Below are 25000 nucleotides of genomic sequence, written 5' to 3'. Positions count from 1 at the left end.
GATAGCCACTTTCGTCTACATGCAGCCACACAAGATTCGGTTCGTTGTAAACCAAACTTGTTCGCAATAAAGGGGCAATTCTGTATTGGCTCAAACAGGGACATGGACAATGGTTCGTTACAATTATCACCAAATTCGCTATAATATTATGCGAATTATATGCGAATTAAATGCGAATTCGTCGTCCTACTGTAAAACCGGGAATTTTCGCTGGTTTAAAATTTTCGGTATCTCCAAAAATCAACGGTTCGGTAGCGCGGCACTACGTGGGGTGAGGGGGACACTACGGGGGTGGGACACTACGGGGGGGGGACACTACGGGGGGTGGGGGGGACACTACGGGGGTGGGTGGGGGACACTACGGGGGGGACACTACGGGGACACTACGGGGGGGGGGGGACACTACGGGGGGGGGACACTACGGGGGGGGGGGGGACACTACGGGGGGGGGGGGGGCACTACGGGGGGGGGGGTCTAACAACAATCGATTCTTGATGCGAGATCATTATTGAAGCAAGTGCAGATCACAGGTGTTAGCGGCCGTCGTGAGTTCGAACGGACACGATAATTTACTTTTTTTAACCCTTAAAAGGGGAAGTATACCCTAAAATCAAATTTTCACCAGTTGTCGTCTTCGGGGTGCTGAGTCGAATCGTCTTGGTCCGAGGAAGCTGAGACGCTCCCTTCCTACTTGAATCCCAATCGAACTCGCGCGCTTCCACCGAAACTGGGTGACTGCGCCCTACTAGATGGGGATTTGTATGCAAAATGTCACTAAAAGCGCCATTTCGTTCTTATAAAAGCACGGATAACCGCGATTGGCCCATATGTTGTACTCTTTTGGACGCTGAGTCGACTGGTTTTGGTCCGAAAAGGCTGCGATGCAGCGTTCCTCCTTTATTCCCAATCGAACATGGTTGAAGAAGCGGTCACGTGCTCCTGCGTACACCAGTCAGCTGGTCACCGTGCCTGCAGGGTACAACTTACTAGCCTGTTTGACCTTTTTTGGGTGCAGTCCTGTCACTCGAGTTGAACTCGAGTTGAACCTTGGTGTGAAAGTTGTCGCCTGCTGGCGCGGTGACCAGGTGATTTGGGCACCCAGGAGCACGTGACCGCTTGTTCAACCATGTTCGATTGGGAATAAAGGAGGAACGCTGCATCGCAGCCTTTTCGGACCAAAACCAGTCGACTCAGCGTCCAAAAGACTACAACGTAAGGGCCAATCGCGATCATCCGTGCTTTTATAAGAACGAAATGGCGCTTTTAGTGACATTTTGCATATAAATCCCCATCTAGTAGGGCGCAGTCACCCAGTTTCGGTGGAAGTGCGCGAGTTCGATTGGGATTCAAGTAGGAAGGGAGCGTCGCAGCTTCCTCGGACCAAGACCATTCGACTCAGCACCCAGAAGACTACAACTGGTGAAAATTTGATTTTAGGGTATACTTTAACCCTTTCACTGCCAGCTGACCACTCAAGGTGACAAGGCGCTCCCTGCCAGGCTGTCAGCTGAGCTGTACACCCCCTCCCTGCCAGGCACTTTTTACCTCCAGCTCGAAAAATCGAAAGGCCTACTTTTCCTGGATTTTTCGGTACTTTCTGTACGGAATATCGCTTTCCAAAGTATACATCGTAGGTAGACAACTCACAAAGGAAGCCATTGCCGTCGAAAAAAAATCGCAAAATCCGAAGTACAAACGTGCTGCGCGATCTAGCGCCAGCCGCTGTGCAAAAAATGCGTGTCATGTCATGCGAAAGTGCACCGTGCGCCGCATGCGCTACATACACTATGTACACGATCGGCCCGGACACTCGCGAAGTAAAGTTAGTTAGTTGTTGTTTTGGAGAGAGAAGCAGATCCTTTTTTCGTTCGCAGGGATTAAAAGATATGCCAGTGGACAGGAGAGCTACAACACTGGAAGCAGAAGAGATGGCTTGCGGAATCTTCTCTATCTTCGTGGCAACAGGACTTCAGTTGCGAGAGACTTTCGTCCTGTCGTTGCGGACGAAATTCTTGTTGCTGCCACCAGAAAACTCGGAGAACGAAACGATCGTAAGTCGTTTGGTGAAGCGGATCGTGTCGGTGAACGGCTGCGGAATGTTCTGCCGCCATGGTGGTCGTTTGTTCTCCCAATTAGCAGCAGTCCAAATACTTTTCAACTTCGGAGAGTGAAGCGCTTCCCTGTTCCGTTGACAAGCGCGGCGTTCGCGGGTGTAATTCACTTTCGCATCAGCTTGCAGTAGATCGTCAGGTATTGAGCCAGAGGTAGGTGTCGTTGTAGAAAGAATATAATTATGTTGTAGCTGACATACCTGTAGTGTCTCTTGACCGTGCTGGTCGCCATTGTAACGTGGTAGTTCTTAGAAAATTTTAGTTCTGGGCCCAGTGACCGCCGCCAGCACTGTTTCCGTCAAGTTTGCAGTGAATGCGTGCGCGAGGAATCTATCGTCTGGTTGTCTCTACCCGTGACTCCAACCGCCTGGAGTCTTGGGTAATAGCTAGGCATCAAGTCTGAACCAAATTCCATGCTCCGTGCAATGAAAGTTGACGGGAAAGAGGAAAATACTCGCACCGACTCAGCGAGGTGGAAGTGCGTGAGAACCGGTTTCTTCCTCGCCGATCGGCTAAAAATCGGATGCGCATTTTCAACGACGCTGGTTCGATTTTTTTCAAATGGCAACCCATACTTCTGGAAGCGTATTTCGATGGGTATGGACATCTTCCAGGGCCCAGTGGCCGTCTACCACGGCTAAACATCTCCAATATTCGAAAATAGAGGCACAAACTGGGTGAGGTCTGCCTGTCGACGGAAGTCGACAACAGCACTGGGGACTGCATGTTTACTCGTCGACGCAAGTCGACACTGGCACTCGGAGTGCATGAATGCGCTGTCGACTGCAGTCGACAGCGGCAGTGAAAGGGTTAAGGTGCAGATCACGATTGGCCTACCTATCACAATGAATCCAGCAATCAGTCCAACAGCTCCAATACCAACTGCTGTGTCACAACCGCGGCTTGAAGGGAAAGCAAGGGGCCGTGGACTTCCTAAATAGCACACGTCTGTGAGTGACCCGAAAAAGGGGCTTATCAGACGATCGTTGGTCACTCCGACTACGATGATAGCGAACAGCTGCATTGGGATCACAGGGTGTAAGCACAGCAACATAAATCCACATACACACACACACATACACACACACACACACACATATACACACACACACACACACATATACACACACACACACACACACACACACACAAACACACACACATATACACATATACACACACACACACACGCGCGCGCATGCACGGCTTGCACGCACACACACGCACATACATACATACATACACACGCACGCACACACGCACATACACACGCACGCACACACACGCACAAGCACACAGTGGTCTCCTAGGACAGGTGGTCGCCTTATCCGAATGGTCGCCTTAACAGGTTTGGCCGTACTATATTTAACTTTTTAAGTAAACAAATATTCGGCGCATACTTACTCTTGACTATTTTCGGCCTGGGCATTTGTGGAAGAAAATTTCTTTGCAGGCAAAATTTCGTTTCGAAAGGTTCAGTGTCACAGGTAGTTAACTGAAAGTCTACAATTTTTCGGCCATTCAAATTTCGGCCTCCCAGGGCTAAAACACATTTTGGCCGCATCAAATTTTCGTCCTGTACTGCTGCCACCATGAGTATAAGTATAACTCCCAAGAGTGTGCAACTCTGCATATGCCGGGGTCTCCGACGGTGAAAACTCACATCACGTGTCTCAGACGCGTTCGTGCTACGTACAAACGAAGGATAGCGTGCGCGCAATCCGAATATCCGCCATGATCATGCTGGGGATTTGCAGACCTGCAGTGAGTTTCTGTCAGAGAGTGCTTTTTCATTACTCCTCTGCTCGCTAAAAACGGCCTGGAAACAGCCTGGAAACGTACAACTGCGACACTGCACCACGTGATGTGAGTTTTCGCCGAAAGGGTATCGGGAGTTGCACACTCTTGGGGGGCTATATACTCTTGCTGCCGCCTGTATACCGTAGTGTCGCGTGTAAAGGCATGACCTGTTTTTACTTCGCATCCCGTTCCTACCCAATCCTGCTGGGAGATGTTCTATCCAATTTCTGGGCAGCACTACATGGAATTCTCTACCCGATGCTACCCGCTCTCTAACAAACCTTGTTCATTTCAAAAAATCTCTTTCAGAACTTGATCTCACTTCACTCCATTAGCTAATGACACACTATTACGTTCTGTCAGCTGTCCATCATCAATATTATCTGCATGTACAACCACAACACACATAAAATACACTGCTGCATGGTATTTTTATAATTGTCCTCCTGACAGTCATGACATCTTATTACTTCCCATGCTGTTCATATTGATCATATTAACCCTTTCACTGCCAGCTGACCACTCAAGGTGACAAGGTGCTCCCTGCCAGGCTGTCAGCTGAGCTGTACACCCCCTCCCTGCCAGGCACTTTTTACCTCCAGCTCGAAAAATCGAAAGGCCTACTTTTCCTGGATATTTCGGTACTTTCTGTACGGAATATCGCTTTCCAAAGTATACATCGTAGGTAGACAACTCACAAAGGACGCCATTGCCATCGAAAAAAATCGAAAAATCCGAAGTACAAATGTGCTGCGCGATCTAACGCCAGCCGCTGTGCAAAAACGCGTGTCATGTCATGCGAAAGTGCGCGGTGCGCCGCATGCGCTACATACACTATGTACACGATCGGCCCGGACACTCGCGAAGTAAAGTTAGGTGTTCGTTGTTTTGGAGAGAGAAGCAGATCCTTTTTTTTCGTTCGCAGGGATTGAAAGATATGCCAGTGGACAGGAGAGCTACAACACTGGAAGCAGAAGAGATGGCTTGCGGAATCTTCTCTATCTTCGTGGCAACAGGACTTCAGTCGCGAGAGATTTTCGTCCTGTCGTTGCAGACGAAATTCTTGTTGCTGCCACCAGAAAACTCGGAAGTCGTTTGGTGAAGCGGATCGTGTCGGTGAACGGCTGCGGAATGTTCTGCCGCCATGGTGGTCGTTTGTTCTCCCAATTAGCAGCAGTCCAAATACTTTTCAACTTCGGAGAGTGAAGCGCTTCCCTGTTCCGTTGACAAGCGCGGCGTTCGCGGGTGTAATTCACTTTCGCATCAGCTTGCAGTAGATCGTCAGGTATTGAGCCAGAGGTAGGTGTCGTTGTAGAAAGAATATTATGTTGTAGCTGACATACCTGTAGTGTCTCTTGACCGTGCTGGTCGCCATTGTAACGTGGTAGTTCTTAGAAAATTTTAGTTCTGGACCCAGTGACCGCCGCCAGCGCTGTTTCCGTCAAGTTTGCAGTGAATGCGTCCGCGAGGAATCTATCGTCTGGTTGTCTCTACCCGTGACTCCAACCGCCTATCGCAACGGATAGCCGCCTGGAGTCTTGGGTAATAGCTAGGCACCAAGTCTGAACAAAATTCCATGCTCCGTGCAATGAAAGTTGACGGGAAAGAGGAAAATACTCGCACCGACTCAGCGAGGTGGAAGTGCGTGAGAACCGGTTTCTTCCTCGCCGATCGGCTAAAAATCGGATGCGCATTTTCAACGACGCTGGTTCGATTTTTTTCAAATGGCAACCCATATTTCTGGAAGCGTATTTCGATGGGTATGGACACCTTCCAGGGCCCAGTGGCCGTCTACCACGGCTAAACATCTCCAATATTCGAAAATAGAGGCACAAACTGGGTGAGGTCTGCCTGTCAACGGAAGTCGACAACAGCACTGGGGACTGCATGTTTACTCGTCGACGCAAGTCGACAATGGCACTCGGAGTGCATGAATGTTCTGTCGACTGCAGTCGACAGCGGCAGTGAAAGGGTTAATCTATCATACTATTTTTCATCATAGCCTAGGAGCTGTGGCATCATTTATGATCCACAGCAAGAAGGCAGCAATGCCTGTACCTATGGCAGGGATGAATTTATCCTGTATCGCATCGCAGTTTGCGATGCAAAATCGATCTACTGCTACTCAAAAGTCACCGTGATTCGCAGAAAACTGCGATACATACAGACTATCTATGCCAAGCCTACAGTGCAGTGTATGTGGTGCAGGCACTCTCAATCTGCGTGCACATTTATGATTCAGTCGTTTTTTTGCAAATGGGCTTTCAGGCATCACTCTCAAGAAGGACAATGTGGTAAACACCCACCCTTCAAAGAAAAATGCTAATCAAAATCAAAGACTGCTACACAATTGTGATTTTGTATAGCCGAAACTGCTATGCAAAAAAAAGGTTTGCTCCCCACACCGGAGCTCGCGCTATTCCGCCGACTTTTCTTGACACTTGACTGACTCACGACTGCGAGCTCCGGTGTGGGGAGCAAACCTTTTCTTACAAATCATCGCCGAAGTCGCAACCACTACTTCGTACTGCTATGCAAAAATATGACAATAAATTCATCCCTGTCATATGGTGAAGTAAAATAAAGCTTACATTACATAACCTGTATAGAAGCGTGACTCGAACAGAAGCCGATTCTTCCAAGCGCGCCGTGACACAGAAGCACGATTTGAATAGAAGCCGCTCTCTGCAAAGACACGTGGACGTACTTGCACGGTACCTGCGTGCCAGTATCCCAGTATCTATCCACTGCACAGTGTACACTGATGATGTTGACGTAGACGCAGGTTTTGAATAGAAGCATGGTTCGAACCGCGGCTTATGCGGCCGTAAGCACCTGCTTTTATACGCGACATTACGGTATGTATTGAACTTTGCAAAAATAAATTTCGGCCGCAAGACATTTTTGGCCAAACATGACCAGGCAGCAGCAGCAGCAGCAGTACGGGCTGAAATTGTAATGCAGCCGCTACTGTATAAGCAGAAATATTCGTCTGGAATTTAATTTCGTCTTTTTCGTCCAAGGAGGTTTCGGACTAAATTAAATGCCGGACTACTGTCGATTTGTCCACCTTTTCAATACACTCCTATGATCCATGGACGAAAATTTACAACCAGACGAACTTCCTTTCTTTGGAGTTGAACGAAATTATCGACCGACAAAATTTTCTGCATGTACAGTATGTGTTTTAGCCCTGGGAGGCCGAAATTTGAATGCGCTGAAAACATACAGTAGGTATGCTCAAAAAAGGTGGTCTCTCACAAGAGGTGGTCTCCCATAGGAGGTTGTCTCTCATAAGAGGTGGTCACTAATCACAGAGAATAGCTATGTGACTGGCAAGACTTACAGTTGCCAGTATGGCAATAACCAGGTGGACGATACTGGAGATCTCAGGCATGTTGAACTGACCGCAGCGCTGACAATGCCCCTGCGTGTACACGTGCGCGCGTGTGTGTGTAGTCACTAGATCTGATCACTGGGAGAGCTTGGGCCGTCTCCGTCCGCCTTAGCTGTGTGCACAACTGGAGAGAAAGAAAAAAAACATTTCAAAAATAATTTGAAACGAAGAATGTGCGTACGGACACACAAATACACATACACACACAAGCCTGTGCACCTGTCCTGTCCTGTAGAGCCACTGCCACAGGGGTCACGTGGGCCCCGGAGGGGCATCAGAGAGGAAGATGGAGCACGCAGCCTGATGACGCCGGAGATGGTGGGGCAAACGGAACCGGCGAGAACACACGCATACATGGCTGAACGAATTACGCTGCTGGGCAGTCGGGCGCGGGCCAGTCCTCGAGCACCGGTGACGACCGCGGCCTTGCACAGACCGAAAGCAGCGGGCACACACAGCACAGTGCGCAGCACAGCAGGCATCCTGCACATAGACTTGCCGGGACTCGGGAGGCTGAGGCTGAGGTGCGGAACAGCGGTGAACAGCTAGACCACCCTTGCTGCGAAACCAACGCCCACAATCTCCACAGTGGCAAGCCCCTCGCTGCTCAGCAATCGGCTTTGCCCGCTCAACCACACATTTGTGGCGAGCACGATCTCCAGGGCGCGAGAATGACCGATTGCAATCCGCACATACCACTGGGTCAGGCTGAGGCACATTCTCCACAGGCTCGGCGTACATAGTCCGCCAGTCAGCACGGGACTCACAGGCGATAGGGTACCATTCCTTGGTGAGGCCACGAACTCTTAAGTCGGAGACAACGCAATCCTTCCAGCGCTTAAACCACGACGCGTCCAGAAACACAAGCAGTGTCGATGGCGCCGTCCCGCTCCACCAAGGATCTCACGTTCCATGAGCCCAAACACAGCAGGCAACGTCTCCATCTCCCTCTCTTCTCTCTGACAGATTTCATCGCACGATGTTGTGGAAATCCGCTCGGGGGCTTGTCAAACCTCCGCGAGCGGCGACGTCGGGTACAACTAAAAGTGACGGCACCAAATTGCCGTCCCGTCTCTCAGCTGTATGCTTCCCTCCGTCATGCGCTTTCCCTGGCCTAGAGGCGGCCCAAAGAGGGCCGCCTCAGGCCTCCGTGAAGTTCACAAAGGTCGAGGACTTTCAGTAGGCAGGAGCTCAAAAAAAGCACAACCGTCCCCAGTGAACACAGGGACACACACACACACACGTACACACACACACACACACACACACACACACACACACACGTACACACACATATACACACACTTGGCCTGGTGTACGGCTGCCAAATGCTTGGCCGCCCTGCCACCGATACAGGGGAGAGTAGAAGAGAGAGAGAGTTCGAGAGAAGTCAGCACTGCCACTAGGAAGCCGCTCCGCCACGACGTCGTCCACGATTGCAATTGTGTCGCCGAAAGCCAGGAGCAGATTTAAAACAGCGATCACCAAATTTTGAATTTTGAATCCTCTCTTGGCGAGCGAAAGCCGTCTCCATCGGGCCAGATGCGTTCAGCAGAGAGCGAACATTCCAGGGAGCAAGCTGAAGACTCTCTCTCTCTCTCTCTCTCCACTCTTCTATGGACAGATTTCTTGTCAGTACCCACTCGCGGGCTCGTCCCACCGCGACGAGTGGCAACTCTTGTCAGGTGACAAGTGGCAGTATCAATCTCTGCCCCGGACATGACGCCTGACTTTCCAAGAGTTGTTCTCACACTCTAGCCAACTAGGGTGGCGCTTTCAAGAACCAGCAAACTTCAACACTCACACACACACGCGCACACACACACACACACACACACACACACACACACACACACACACACGCACCTGTACTTGTTCACCACCATAAACTAAAACTGGTCAAGAGCGTCTTCATGGAAGATGGGGAGAGAGACCCTAAATGAATCTTGGACAGATGACTCGATTGCCCAACAAACCACCCGCCGGCTGGCATCCTCCCCCTACTCTTTAACCGTGCAATAATCTATACATACAGTCGACTCCTCATATAACGATCACCATTGTGCAATAGAATTTAACGATCACCATTGTGCAATAGAATTTAGCTCCTTAGATGAGACCAAAATAAAATTGAGATTCCCGGGCAGAACCCAGGTGAAATTGAGGCGGGCGAAATTTTTTATATTTTTATTTTTCCTTTGTATGTATGCATGGCATGATGAATTCGTCTTTTACAGTAATTTCCGGTAATTTTGTTTATTTTTTCACGGACAACAGGTAAGCGGTTTACCCGTACAAAGTTTTTTTGTTGTTTAGTTTGGCCAAAGATGTAATGGCCCCGAGTCGTACATCAGGGAATCATCCGGGTTTGTGTGACTCCCTGTCACAGATCTACTCACACGATCGGTACTGAACATGTACCGTAACGTACCGCGAGAGCGCCGCACCGTCTCGTCCTTTCGTGGTCGTTTTGTGGAGGTGGTTTCCTGTCTGTAGGTCATACGACACGAACCTTGTACAGATAGTGCACGTTGTGCAGTCAATCCGTACCTTCGAGTGGACACGAGCTCCACACAAAAACCTGCAAAGTGTGACCTTAGTACACTAAGGTTCTCACACTGTACAAACTTCATTGCACTCTTCCATACGGTTTTCCTTTCCCTGGCCTGTGAGATCAAGGTGTGGCGCTCTGGAGGTACTTTACCGTATATAAACCGTTCAAAAAAAATTGACTTCGGCTCGATTTTGGGGAGGGCCCGGGAATCTCTTGTTTTTTATTGGTCTCGCCTTATAGCTGAAGTTCTGTATAACCGAAAGGCACTTACACCATACAAGCAAAACGTCACGATTTGAATGTGGCGCATAAGAGTATAATTGTATTTAGTTTAAACGTGGCCCTACAAGATTATGGTTCGTTCAAATGAAAACTGTTTCGCTAGAAAGGGTCGATTTCGTACGGGTTTAAACAAGGACACGGACACTGGCTCGTTGTATCATCTCAACCATGTGATAATGTGTAGGTATTTGCAATCACATAACCTCTCCATCCTGCCTCACGTGTCCCCATCATCTAACCACTCCAAGTGGCCGTCAGGCGAAATAGCACGTCATAGTACATTTGAGATCAGCGGGAAGAAGATGACGACGTCCACTAATTTAGTATCTGTGCACACGAATCTGCTGTGTGTGTGACTCTGTGTGTCAGCTATGATATCATCTTCTGTGGTTCCATGCCTAGCATGTACGTCTGAACCATCCTGCAAAGTTTGAATGACGTAGGTTGAGCGATCGCTCCGCGAAACATACTTTTTGAAATTCTCTTCATAGTATATCTTCCACAATTGAAATTTCGAATTTCTTCGAATTTTTTGCTGAGAGGGGTGGCTTGCAACCTCGATATGGCTTGTTCCAGGCATGCTTTGGAGCCATCTTTTGTTGAAGTAGTGGCAGGGATCTGCCCTGCAACTGCTACAACAAAAAAATGATTCGATCTGAGAAAGGGTGAGACCGCGAATCTCGGTTGAATATTGAGTATTTCAAGCCTTTTCACGACGAAGATGGAGTTCTTTTTGGAGATGGACGTCGCGGAAAAGGACATGGTGTCCGACTTCTGGCGTCTGGTGAAGCCAGGGATCATTTGTCCAGTCAGGTCGGCAGCCTAACCGTCGGTAAGCTTGTGTTTGCATCCCGTTCTCCTCGATGTGGTAGATCACAAACAATTTGATATCGCACAAATTGATCTCAGCATCGTGCGTACGGTATTTTTATATTCAGAAAATCCCAAAGTGTCTCTGTGTGGCCGTCCTATGCCACGAGAAACTTCAATCAGGCTCCTATGTCCTCTGCCTTCATGATTGAATGTCCACTTCGTTTGAACAACGAACACAACAATCGAGGACGGCTTTGCAATGAAAAATACAGCTATACTGGAGCTGAAAAAAAGAAGAAAAAAACGTGCTCAGCATGAGACTCGAGTACACGCATACTCTCCCAGCAGGTGAAACGCAATTTTTTGTGAAAAATGCGTGTCGCCGACTGACCAGTAATTTCGCCTGACGAAACAATTAAGACAATCAATCAATCCAATATGAAGCCGTGTGAGATTCACTTCGATTTAACAACATCAAACTATATCAACGTGTGTATCCAATATCAAACAATAATCAGAGGACAGAGAAAGTGTTTTAACTCCGAGTTTCACGCACTAAGCGATCATCAGAAAACAGCAATGAGTAACTCTGGATCAGTATTGGTTTATATACCCACAAAGCAAAAGTGTAAATGACAGCATACCTAAATTTTCAATACACCGGACAAACAGCAACACACATAATCTAATAGGGAACTGCTTCTCTGTACCTAAAATTTCTGTTCACATAACCTGGCCTTTTGCCCTCATTCCGAAAATATTGAGCACCGAACATTTCCGAAATTAGAGTAGTTCCGTTCAAGTTAGTTTGTATATCCAATATTTACGAACTTAGAAAGTTATTGTTGTCCCTCACGCGGACGTGCGACTAGTTGTTGGAGGTGACAGCGTTGTGAATAGCTATACTGGCTCTCAACGTCTGTTCAGCACAACTCCATGAGCGACTCTGACTCACGCTGCTACCTGGGGCTTCACGAGGTGTTTGTCGCGCTGGAAACAAAGCGTCTCTGTAAGTTTGTATCCCTGGTGATGGTTTGGCCTGGAGAGCAGTATATAAGTGGTGCTTTTCAGGCACAATCTTCCTCAGCCTACTCAAGCTCAACTGATGAGGGGTGAATTCCCCGAAACACTGTGTATTGAGCAGGGAGTGGTGCTTTCTTTCAGGTTTGCCGAGCGGAAGGTGCGACGTGCTCCTCGTGTGCTCCGGATGGCAGTCGTGAGTCAGTCAAGTGTCAAGTTCGGCAAGAAGCGTGTGCTCCTCGTTGGAGCAACCAACATCCAATATTTATTTATTTTATATTTTATTCCAAGCAATACATGGCTGGGGTAGCCAATGACCACTTTGCGTGGCGATTGCAGTGTTCTTATAGCCAACCACGGCTATAATATCAAACAATCAAACAAATAATTAAAAGCCCCAGTGCCTTCCGTAACATTCACTCAAAAATATTCCAGAGCATACGTGCCAACCATCCCGATTTGGAGGGGACTGTCCCGCTATTGAGGGTGGTGGTAATTGGCACCCAAAAGTGCATTCGCCACATGCCTCACACCTATATTTGTATGCACTTTCACACCTACATGTAGGTATGTCAACGTCCTCTCAGGCCTCGTTTACACGACAACGATTGAAAAAACGTTTTCAAAAGAATACGCTTCCACAGATTTTGATAAGAGCGTTTACACGACAACGCTGAAAAACGGCTTCAAAGCGTTTTTCAATCGTTTTCGTTCCTTTTCGTTCTCGTGTAAACGGCAAAAACGTTTTACTAGTACGAGCCTTGTACTCAAAACATGCCGCCGCCAGCCTGCGCCAGGCCAACTTATTGCACGTGACCATTGCGCGCCGAAAAACGTGTTGCAGTGTACACGATTATCGTTTTCGTGTAAACAGCAAAAACGTTTGGAAAACGATTGAAAAACGTTTTTCAATCGTTGTCGTGTAAACGAGGCCTCGCTCAGGTTTGCACAGGTTGGCAGGTACACTGAATGGCTCAGCCAGTACGGCAGTAGTGCTTGCTAAAAGCATAATAATACCGATACTAATGAGTTGTACTAATGGAGTGGAAGTCTCACTCAGGGCGACGCGATGTTTTCCACATGACGGGACACAGCGTGACAAAACGTCATGGGAAGTACAATCATGTAACATCACATGATAATTCAGCCTTTCCAAAACAGCACACGCGGCATACAGACTACATAATAATTATTGTAGACGAATCCCAGGCTTTCAGACTAGACGGATGAAAGCGTGCATGCAAGAACGAGCAGCACAAATAGAGCGCAACCTCTCTGCACTGCACAAGCGCAGAGCGCTCCGCTCGCAGCGTGAGGACCGTTTCGGCCCGAGTTAGAGAGGTTCCGCACTTGAAACATTATTATTATCTGCGTGCATTTTTCCCCGTAGATCTACTGCATTTAGCGCTGAACTTGAAGTTACAACTGCTATTGCTGCTGAACACAGGAAAACAAGCGACTCGCAAGAGAACCAACACTCGTCTACACTAGATACAGTAGACGCTGCCAAACCAGCCATGGAGTCTACCATAATATAAATAATAATAGTATTGGTTTCGACACCAGTACAGGACAGTCCATGACGAACAGTTGCGGAAGAACGTCACAAACTACACATTCCGCATTATCATCATCGCCAGGGCAGGACTGAGGTGTCCGTCCCTAACCGACCCTTATACCATGGTACGGTACGGAGGGCCTGTTTTCAGCCAATCAGCGCTCGTCTAGCCATGGTTATATTGGCCAGTATAAATCCCGCGCGGGATTTATATAGAATATAAATCCCGGTGCACGGTACGTACGCTAGGGCACTGCCACCGTACATGTTCACTGCCTGAAAGGCAGTGAACTTGTACGGCGGCAGTACTCCAGCGCACGGACCATACATAAACAGACACAACGGACACCACATGCGCGTGTACACTCCACACAGAACGGCACACTGACGAGGAACAGTACACAATGGAAAAGAAGAATGACCTGGAATTCGTCTACAGAGTATTCTATTATACTGAATCTGAGGATAAAGAACGTCGAATAACCACGAAGTATCCCGAATAGGTCAGCAATGTACATTGTACTTCGAAGAGTTGAAGATCATCAACGCACTGTCTCCTTCGTAAATAAGTTTATAATACCAGTGTACATGTACTTCAACCCGATTGGAAAAGGCTAGATTGGATTGAAATGTGATACAAAACAGTGTATGCAAATGCATCTACTTGCAAGCAAAACTGATTATAAGATGCCGCATGTGAAAATCAGCACTGTACCATAATTATAGTAACACTTACTCCCAAAGAGTCTGTAATCTAACTAGTGACGGTAGTTTGATTCAACGACAAACTCCAGCACCGCAGCAATTCAGTCGACTTCCGCACCGCTCACGACTCAAGACAAGATCATGAAGATGCTACAATATGCACTGGAACTGAAAGGAAATCTTATGCCAAACATCCACGGAGGAATCTCCTTCTGACCTTGCTCGACCATTCTTTCAATTGACAACTGATAACCATCAGAAGATGTTCATGTACTGCATGATGTAGGAGATCTCCAAATAGGTTCGTTGTTCTGGAAATGCGTAGGGGTACCTGGCATAAGTAGGATATGACCCTCGTAGTCGGGTTATACCGTACCCTCATATAAATCCCTCCTGCTATCGCAGTCGGGATTTATATTCAGCCGGTATAACCCTCTGACTCGGGTTATATCCTCTACACGGCTACCGACAGCATGCAGCGAGTGAAACACACTACGCAGCTGAGGCCATGTGCCCTGTAGATTGTACTAGTAGCCACGAGAGGCAAGGCCGCGGACAGGCAACTCCACTGAGCCATTCGTACAGATTGATTCCATGGTGGTACAAGACACAGGGCTTTTAGCGAGCGAATACAAACAAAAGCCTACAGGGCAGACCTACATTAGCTACAAATATGCCCCAACTCAGGGCCACGCGCCACACAGAGTACTGAGCAGAGGACAAGAAAAAAAACACGCCACGCAACGAGTTGCGCGAACGTACTGTACTCACAATTGTGCTAGAGATGTGAGCTGCCTCGTAGCGCCACGACCACCACCAGCCACGGCCACTGTCCGTCGCTAACGTTAGCGCACTTGCGGAGACGAGCAGAGAAGAGGGAGAGCTAGGCGAGCGCGCGGACAACAAAATTTCTAAATTATTCCTTGCGCTAGAGTACTCATTCCAACAAAACCCGGAGAACGACACGCAAAGCGCCCAAAGCCAACGGACTGACAAGAGAGAAGTTTAGTTTCGTCCATGCGCAAGCAGGAAGTGGGAAGCAAGTATCCTACTAATCTAGCATAATGTGCATGACTCGTACCCGCGGGGCGCGGGCCGGGTTGCAACGACGTTGATCAAGAAAAAAGTACTACTAGTACTACTAGTACTAGTACTGAGTACTAGTACTAGTCTATGAAACGTAACGTTACGTAACTTCGAAAAGTATAGTACAGTATTCACCATCACAAACACGTGTAATGACGTATATTATTATGACGTCGACCCTGTGACTGCAGTGCCAGTGTCAGTGAGTGCAGCCATTCGATTATGCGCGCGAATCGATTCATGAATCGATTCGCGCTTTCACATCACTTACTCATCAGTGCCATCACCCTACATTACATGTATGTGGTGAATGGATGGCCCATCACGGCATCAGGGAAGCCTATGCTGAGTATGCAGAAGGAGTTCACTTCAGGCCCAACATCTTCAGCCCTCCTCGGCCTCGAGGCACTGTGGGGAAACCTTTGTGGCGCAACTCGCCCAATACCTAGCCTGCTTTGGGAATGGCGGAGTCTTTGAGGGAGCCGCCCTGCAGATTGCCATGACGTTCCAACTATTACTGCTGCAGAAGTCACCGAGGGCCAATCCTAACGCTTTCACGGATATCCTCCAGCGCCGAATGGAAACATGGAATAGAGGTGACATCTGTGACCTGAGACAAGAATGCCGGACCATCCAGCGGCAGCTGAAGCGTGACTCCGTGAGTCGGCCACCGGGAGTAGAGACCCAAGGTACAAGACTCAACAAGACATTTCGCGTCCCTGGTTACTGATGGGAAAATCTCGGCAGCGCTGCTCTACGCCAGCTAGATGGATCAACCGAGGGTGGTCTTCTCAAGCTTGACGATCAGATTGCGGGGGGAAACAGTTTGACAGGTCCTCAAGACAAAGCATCCTGAGGCAGCTCCCTTGAGTCACGAAGCCCTGATGCAAGGACCCTTCCCCACGTCACCCCACCCAGTCAGATTTGAGAAGTTGAACCGTGATGCCATACGCCAGGCATGTCTACACACAAATGGGGCTGCGGGGCCATCAGGAGTGGATGCTGCCACGTGGCACTCGCTTATGCACCAGCTTTCCGGATGCTTCGGATGCCTTGTGTGATTCTCTTGCTTGCTGTGCACGCCGCCTAGCAACAAAGTATGTCAACCCCTCCTCCCTAGAGGCCTATCTTGCATCTCGGGTTGTGCCCCTGGCCAAAAGCCCAGGGGTCAGACCCATTGGCATCGGCGAGGTGATCCGACGCGTGATTGGAAAAGCAATCCAGTCAAAATGATATCCAGGAAGCAGCAGGTAGCCAACAACTTTGCGCAAGCCAAGACTGCGGCATTGAGGCCACCATTCACGTCATGACGGATGTATACAACTCCCTGATGTCGACGGTGTGGTGATTGCTGACGCCAGTACGCCTTTAAAGGGGAAGTTACATGTAAGGCAAAAATTAAAATTTCACCAGTTGTAGTCTTCGGGGTGCTGAGTCGAATGGTCTTGGTCCGAAAAAGCTGAGACGCTCCCTTCCTACTTGAATCCCAATCGAACTCGCGCACTTCCACCGAAACTGGGTGACTGCGCCCTACTAGATGGGGATTTGTATGCAAAATGTCACTAAAAGCGCCATTTCGTTCTTATAAAAGCACGGATGACCGCGATTGGCCCATATGTTGTAGTCTTTTGGACGCTGAGTCGACTGGTTTTGGTCCGAAAAGACTGCGATGCAGCTTTCCTCCTTTATTCCCAATCGAACATGGCTGAACAAGTGGTCACGTGCTCCTGGGTGCCCAAATCACCTGGTCACCACGCCAGCAGGCGACAACTTTCACACCAAGGTTCAACTCGAGTTCAACTCGAGTGACAGGACTGCACCCAAAAAAGGTCAAACAGGCTAGTAAGTTGTACCCTGCAGGCACGGTGACCAGCTGACTGGTGTACGCAGGAGCACGTGACCGCTTGTTCAACCATGTTCGATTGGGAATAAAGGAGGAACGCTGCATCTCAGCCTTTTCGGACCAAAACCAGTCGACTCAGCGTCCAAAAGACTACAACATATGGGCCAATCGCGGTCATCCGTGCTTTTATAAGAACGAAATGGCGCTTTTAGTGACATTTTGCATACAAATCCCCATCTAGTAGGGCGCAGTCACCCAGTTTCGGTGGAAGTGCGCGAGTTCGATTGGGATTCAAGTAGGAAGGGAGCGTCTCAGCTTTCTCGGACCAAGACCATTCGACTCAGTACCCCGAAGACTACAACTGGTGAAATTTTAATTTTTGCCTTAACTTCCCCTATAACAGCCTCAACCGTGCGGCATGTATTCACAACATCCGCCTGCAATTCCCAGCCCTAGCAACGGTTGTCATCAACTGCTACCGCAGCCCCGCCAACTTGCATGTTGGGGAAGAAACCATCCATTCAAGGGAGTGAACCACGTAGGGTGACCTGCTGGCTATGCCAATTTATGCCATCAGCATCCTCCCCTTGATCACGTGCGTGGCTACTGATGGGGCATGCCAACATAATCATTGATATGCTGATTACTCATCTGCTGGCGGCAAGATGGTGTGACAGAAGGTGTGGTGGGATCGCCTCCTGGAACGGGGCCCAGCTTTCAGCTATCAAGTCAATCCCTCAAAATCAGTCCTCATAGTTAAACCTGAGTGTCTGGATGAAGCTCGAAGAGTGTTTGCCGGCTCAGGGATCCGCATAACCGGGGAGGGCCATAGATACCTTGGCGCTGCCATCGGCACACCGGAGTACTGCCAGAACTTTGTCCAGAGGCAGTGTGAGGAATGGCTTGCTGAGGTAGCTATCCTCACAGAGTACCGGTATGCGCACACCCAACCTCAAGCAGCATATAGTGCCTTCACCAGAGGCCTACAGCACAAATGGACCTTCAGCTGTCGAACACTAGCTATGGCGACTGAGCAGCTGGGATGCCTGGAACGACACATCACTACAGAGCTGATCCCAGTGCTGACTGGCCAACACATCAACCAAGAGTACCGTAGCCTCATTGGGTTTCCCTGTCGCCATGGTGGTCTTGCCCTGGCGGATTCTACATCTCTCTCCACTCAGCACTCGGCTTCTCCGCACATCACTACTGCGCTAGTCCATCAAAATAATGAACACTCACACTGGTATCCTGGGAGAGTCATTGGCTGAGGTCAGGGACCGCAAAGGTGAGGTACGGCGTGAACAGCGAAGGTCGGTGGCTCTCCGTGCCATGGAGCTCGCAAATGATGCATCTTCCCCAGTCAAGCGTGCCATGGAGCTTGGTAGCGAGAAAGGAGATTCTAGCTGGCTTCTGCCCACTAGCACGCCATGGCTTTACCCTGTCCACGGGGCAGTTTCGGGATGGGCTGGCGCTTCGCTATGGGTGGCACCCGGACCGACTGCCATCAACCTGCTCGTGTGGTGCAACGTTCACTGTTGCACATGCTCTCTCCTGCGCTACGGGCGGCTTCATTATCATGCGGCACAATGAGGTGAGGGATCTCACGGCGCAGCTGCTCGGTTGTGTGGCGCATGACGTGAACGTGGAGCCAACCCTCCAGCCCTTGAGAACTTGCGTTATCGCACAGCTCTGAGGGATGACCTGGGTCAGCTGGATGTTGTCGCGAGCGGAATCTATGGCGAGCGGTTTGAACGGAGCTACCTGGACATCCGGGTCTTTCAATCCGCACGCTCCATCAAATCGCTCATCATCTGCAGCATCCTGCTACAAGCGACACGAGCATGAGAAGCGCCGGGCCTACGGAGAAAGGATTCAACACGTTGAGCGGGCACGCTTCATTCCTGTGGTTTTCTCGGCACATGATGGCATGGGCAATTCAGCTATTTCTCTCTACAAGCGCATTGCCTCCATGTTGTCCGAGAAGACTCGTGAAGCCTATTCCTCCGTCATGGCCTGGCCAATCTCGCCACTATGCCCACTCCCGAGCTGTTACTAATGAGCTCAGGGAAAGGATTGTTAAGGCAGATCCCTCACTAGCTGGTGTGGCAGACGCTACCAAGACCGCCAAACACCAAGTCCACACTGCAGCTCGGGCATCACAGCAACAGCTGAAGGAGAGGTTTGTGAGCGGTGAAGGCGCGGTACATGCGGCTGAGCTTGAGCTTGCTTCCAAGCGTGGTAGCTCTGCTTTGCTGACGTCACGTCCTCTATCCTGCCATGGCTTTCGTCTCTCTAAGTTCGAGTTTAGAGATGTTCTGTGGTTGCGCTATGGCTGGGTGCCGGAGCGTTTGCCGTCATCCTGCATTTGTGTCAATGCGCGCTTTGACGTCTCCTACGCGTTATCCTGCCCGACCGGTGGATTCCTGTCTTTATGACACAATGAAATCCGTGATGTCACCGCCGACCTCATTCGCCAGGTGGCTCTCTCGTTATCCGTGAAACCTCAACTGCAACCGCTCTCTCGGCCTCCGGTCTGCGTCCTTAGAGGATAATGCTCGCCTCGACATCGCTGCCAGTGGGCTATGGGGTGGCCGGTTGGAACGCACAATGTTTGATATACAGGTTTTCAACCCCTATGCTGCTTCGAATCGTGCTGCTTCAATCTCCGCTGTGTATGCCCGCCATGAACGCGAGAAGAGGAGAAGATAGGAGAGAACTCGGGAAGTCGAGAGGGCCTCCTTCGTGCCAGTCCTCATGTCGGCCAGTGGTAGTGCCGGGAAAGCTGCAACAGTTTTGCACAAGCGCTTGGCCGCTCTCATCTCTGAAAAGAGAAATGACCAGTATTCTGCCACCATGGCGTGGATTCGCACCTCGGCTGTGCTTTGCGCTGGTGAGGTCGAGCATCATGTGTTTGCGTAGTGCCAGATCCTCTAAGTCCCGCTGCCTCCAGCGAGATCCAGTTGCAGTTGTCATTGCGGAGGCACGCCTGCGGAGGCACGCCTGCGGAGGCACGCCTGCGGAGGCACGCCTGCGGAGGCACGCCTGCGGAGGCACGCCTGCGGAGGCACGCCTGCGGAGGCACGCCTGCGGAGGCACGCCTGCGGAGGCACGCCTGCGGAGGCACGCCTGCGGAGGCACGCCTGCGGAGGCACGCCTGCGGAGGCACGCCTGCGGCCTGAGGCATCTGACTGGCTTTAAAAATAAAAACACCAACATTTTGAAAGTTGCTTGGACTGAGTTTCACTTGTTTTATTCGTGTATTATAGTTACTGCTCGCAGTACTGTGCATGCTAGCTACATACTTGCAAGTAATTATACCGGTAATAACTATTTTTGGTTTTGCCTGTACAAGAGGCTGTCAGTTCCTCGATAAAAATAAGACTACCGTACGATAGTACGATCTCACACTCACAGGTTCGTAAACATGCCCGCAGATGAGTGCATCCGCGGGCAAAATGCCCATGGACGCTTTTGATTCTCGCGCATAAATTTGGTCGCCCGCAGGAATATCTCCATGGTGATTTCCCTCTAAACGTGGATTTGCCTGTCGTGTGAATCACCTTAGGCCTCGTTTACACGACAACGATTGAAAAACGTTTTTGTCAAAAACGTTTTCAAAAGAATACGCTTCCACAGATTTTGATAAGAGCGTTTACACGACAACGCTGAAAAACGTTTCAAAAACGTTTCAAACGAAAAACGGCTTCAAAGTGTTTTTCAATCGTTTTCGTTCCGTTTCGTTTCGTTCTCGTGTAAACGGCAAAAACTTTTTACTAGTACGAGCCTTGTACTCAAAACATGCCGCTGCCAGCCTGCGCCAGGCCAACTTATTGCACGTGACCATTGCGCGCCGAAAAACATGTTGCAGTGTACACGATTATCGTTTTCGTGTAAACAGCAAAAACGTTTCGAAAACGATTGAAAAACGTTTTTCAATCGTTGTGTAAATGAGACCATAGTATTATAACTTTTATACTGAGCCATTCACATAACGTGTAAACTCACTTGTATCGTAACGTTTCCAAGGATGTTTTACTCGGATACGATAAACTTGGACACACGCGTGCAACCGATTTTTTTATCTTGGCCGAGGCCCTTTTGCTCGCGATTATCTTTGCACACCAGCAAACATGTCGGTTGTTGAAAATGCGTAATGCAAATGCAGTGCTCGAACAAAGGAACATTCAAAATTTTAACATTTCCTGGCATTTTCAGGAGGTCACTATGGATACGTTGACGGTTGCAAAGTTTGCCCAGCAGCACCGTGCAGACTGGATCACAGTTTGCCAGTGTTTAAAATCTGTTCTGCTCTACTTCCCGTAGAGAAATCACGTGGAATGTGTACTGGGAATTTCCCCTTCCACATTTGGCAGTTTTCTGCCTGCATTTGATCGATGCCCACCAGATATCTGTACGAGTACGCATTTTCTCTTTTTTTGACCCCTATGATCTTTTTACGCATTTTCTCTGCGTGTGCCACAACCTACGTACAGAAGAACCTCATGTCGCCGGCGCGCGCGCGTCATCCACCTCGTGTTGACAGGCCTTGCACATGGTATGTCGCGGCGTCACCCCAAGTATTGCTAGCATGGCTCACATAAACCCCACGAGGCTGAATGCATGTTGCGATGGGCGCCCTGAACTTGGAGGTCAAACCTCATGTTTGCCACTCTTGAACTGCCTCATATGGAAGATGGCCTTCTCAGGCTTCTGCAACAACAACAGAAAAGGAATGCGGATGTTTGTGTACGGGTATGGTGCCAGGGACAAGCTTGTTCCTGTACAAACGGAGAAGTAATAAGTAACTTACTTGTGAAATCTTCCATAACGAGCGTACATGTACATGCGCTTCGTTCGGTTGCGCTTTTGGTGGCAGTCCGACGCTTTTGATCTCTCTTATCGGCATGGCAGAACGATGGTGTCGAAGTTCGAAGTACATTGTACTATAATTATAATTTGCCTTGCAAAGATGGACTACCCGAACCTTTCAATCTCTAGATACCAGTTCCGAAGCAGTAGGATGTCGTCTTGAGCACCTCACTGAGTTTGAGCAATCTCGGTTTCCCTAGCTTTGATTTTAAAATTGTTCAGTTTGTGATCGTTGCAATTATTTGGGAAGTCAGTGCTCTCTTGGATTGCGTACCGACTGTGGAGCTAAGTACTGAGTGGACCCAGCCGTGGCTTGTATGGAATTGGTGCTGCCCTTGCTGATGTCCGTGCGCTCGTGCACTTGTGGACAACGTCACTTGTAAGTTGTGAAAGCTAGGTATTTTCGGCTCACTACAAGCTAATAATAATTATTATTATTATTAAATTCCCAGCAACATCCACCTCAGAGCTAGTGAATACCACGAGTGAATGAAAATTTTCAAATACACACACACGCACACACACGCGCGCGCACACACACACACACACACACACACATACACACACACACACACACACACACACACACACACTACTACTACTACTACTACTATAGCATGACTGCCCATTGGGCAATGTCACCCCCGGAGGGGGCCAGAGTTTGGAGTGCACCGTCATTGGCAGGACTTCTGGTGCCTCGTCAAATCTTGCTGTCGTCGGAAACGTTTCGGGCAATGCATGCAGATCAGCGGCAGTGATTCCCTATCGGCTGCAGCAAGACGTTTTCCACGGTTGCAGTTATGGCGGTTAAAACCAGCCCGGGACTTGAAGCAGCGATTGCAGCGTTGACAATGCTGGAAGCAGCAACTAGCGAGAGACGCCGTCAATGCCGTATCTGCATGTTCAGGGAGTGCAGGCTGGCAGCGATGAACTGCCACACACACACACACACACACACACACACACACACACACACACACACACACACACACACACACACACACACACACACACACACACACACACACACACACACACACACACACACACACACACACCTTTGACCTTTGACCTTTGACGCCCCATCTCCAGTGGAGATGATAGGCTACTGAGTTGGGCAGTACCTGATGTGACGCTTCAAATCGCCACTTCTCCTAAACGCTCTGCCGCATGCGCAATGAAAGTCCTTCGGTGCCGGGGGAGGAAGACGATGTTGATGAACCCGCCTGCGCCATTCCGGGCGATCTTGTGCGAGCCGATACCACTCGGACTCCGGAATATCCAGCGAGCGCAGATCACCGACAATCGTGTCTCGCCAACGCTTCTTTGGCCCATGCCGTGGTCTGGTTGCTTCGAGCTCACCAAACAACACTTGTTGAGGAATCCGGGCCGCGTCCATACGGGCAACATGACCCAGCCAACGCAGACGGTACTCACGCAGGAGAGCGCCAATGTCCTCAGGAAGACGCGCTCTCTGGGCTAGATCAGCAGTATTAAGATGACGGGAGTGCTGATCGCTCCTTGAGACTCCCAAGATGGAACGGACACATGAGCGATGAAACAGATTCAGGCGATTCATCTGCCGGGCCTTCATGGGCCAAGTCTCTGCTCCATAGAAGAGGGTAGGGAGGACAATGGCCTTGTAGACAAGACGCTTAGACTTAATGGATAGGCCGCTACACCCGAAGATTGGCTTTTGGAGAGCGCCAAAAGCACGAGAGGCCTTGGCAAGACGGGAGGTGAGCTCCTTGTCCAGAGCACCGTCTGCACTCAGGACACTGCCAAGATAGGTAAAGCTGTCCACAACCTCCACGCTTCCTCCATCCTGAAGATCAATGGAAGGTGGCGGGTGAGAGCAGTTCACCGCCATGGCCTTGGTCTTCTGGACGCTCACAGTTAGACCCCCACCCGAAGCACAGGACACAAACTCGTTTGTCATCGTCTCCAGGTGGCTCAAAGAGGTGGTGTAGAGAGCCGCATCATCAGCAAACTGGGACTCTGTGACGTCAGTGGAGGCCAGTCGAGACTTGGCGGTCCGATCCCCAACAAGCTTCCTGCCGACACGGTAGCGGACCCGTACACCCGGAACAGAAGACTGCACACACACACACACACACACACACACACACACACACACACACACACACACACACACACACACACACACACACACACACACACACACACACACACACACACACACACACACATACACACACACACACACACACACACACACACACACCAAGTCATGATAATAATTATTTTTATCATTTTCACGAGCACAACCAGGGGCGTTGGACACGGTACGGTCACTACGGTATTGACCGTACCACTTCTTGCCCCCGTTACACCGTAAATCAATAAAACACATGATCTGGGATTTAAATTTCCAAAAATTTCGGCTCAGTCCCCACTCCCCCACGAGTAAATTGTACTTCAGATGGCTGACCGTGCCACACTAAAATTCCTTCTGACGCCCCTGAGTCAAGAAATTGCAGACTGCATTGCTTACTTTCTGGCAATTCACCAAAGTTGAACTTTAATTCCATATTGGGCACTAAAGCAGAGCCCCTCTGGGCCAGTTCAATCCCACCAACTTTCAAAAAGGAAAGAAAAGGTTATTTCGTTCACCTCCCTTCGAGCTGTTGTATGTAGACTAATGGCCTGTGGGAGATGATGGAGTAAAGAAAGAGCAGATATTAGAGTTAAGCTACACTTTATTATAACTTAGGGACCATCCATAAAATTTAATATCGATACTTATTATAGAAACGAAAACTAGTCATTTCTCTTCAACCGCCCTCCCTCAGAAACGAACACTTACAAACGGTACATGGTACAGGTCCTCCCTCATTATAACGAGTCCGGTTACTACATAAACCCCGTTAGTAAATAGAAATCTGAAATCCCCTGGCGAAACGTGGTCTATATAACTGTTTACAGGTCCGGTTACAAC

At 49.4% G+C, this 25000-nt stretch overlaps 1 protein-coding gene across 1 annotated transcript in view; it reads right to left on the bottom strand.

The window, feature by feature from the left end:
• The window catches only part of LOC135810278 (uncharacterized), a 31011-nt gene extending 15708 nt beyond the window's left edge, over positions 1–15303 (bottom strand). Inside the window, exons 1-3 of the mRNA XM_065323760.1 lie at positions 15012–15303; positions 7258–7432; positions 2949–3129 (exon numbers count right to left, since the gene is read on the bottom strand). Of these exons, the coding sequence (XP_065179832.1) occupies positions 2949–3129; positions 7258–7308 (232 nt within the window). The 5' untranslated portion in view covers positions 7309–7432; positions 15012–15303. The remainder of the gene's footprint in view (positions 1–2948; positions 3130–7257; positions 7433–15011) is intronic.
• Positions 15304–25000: the final 9697 nt, after the last annotated feature.

This window comes from Sycon ciliatum, chromosome 2 (genome assembly GCF_964019385.1).
Source record: "Sycon ciliatum chromosome 2, ocSycCili1.1, whole genome shotgun sequence".
Classification (NCBI taxonomy): domain Eukaryota; kingdom Metazoa; phylum Porifera; class Calcarea; order Leucosolenida; family Sycettidae; genus Sycon; species Sycon ciliatum.
This window is presented reverse-complemented; position numbering and strand designations above follow the sequence as displayed.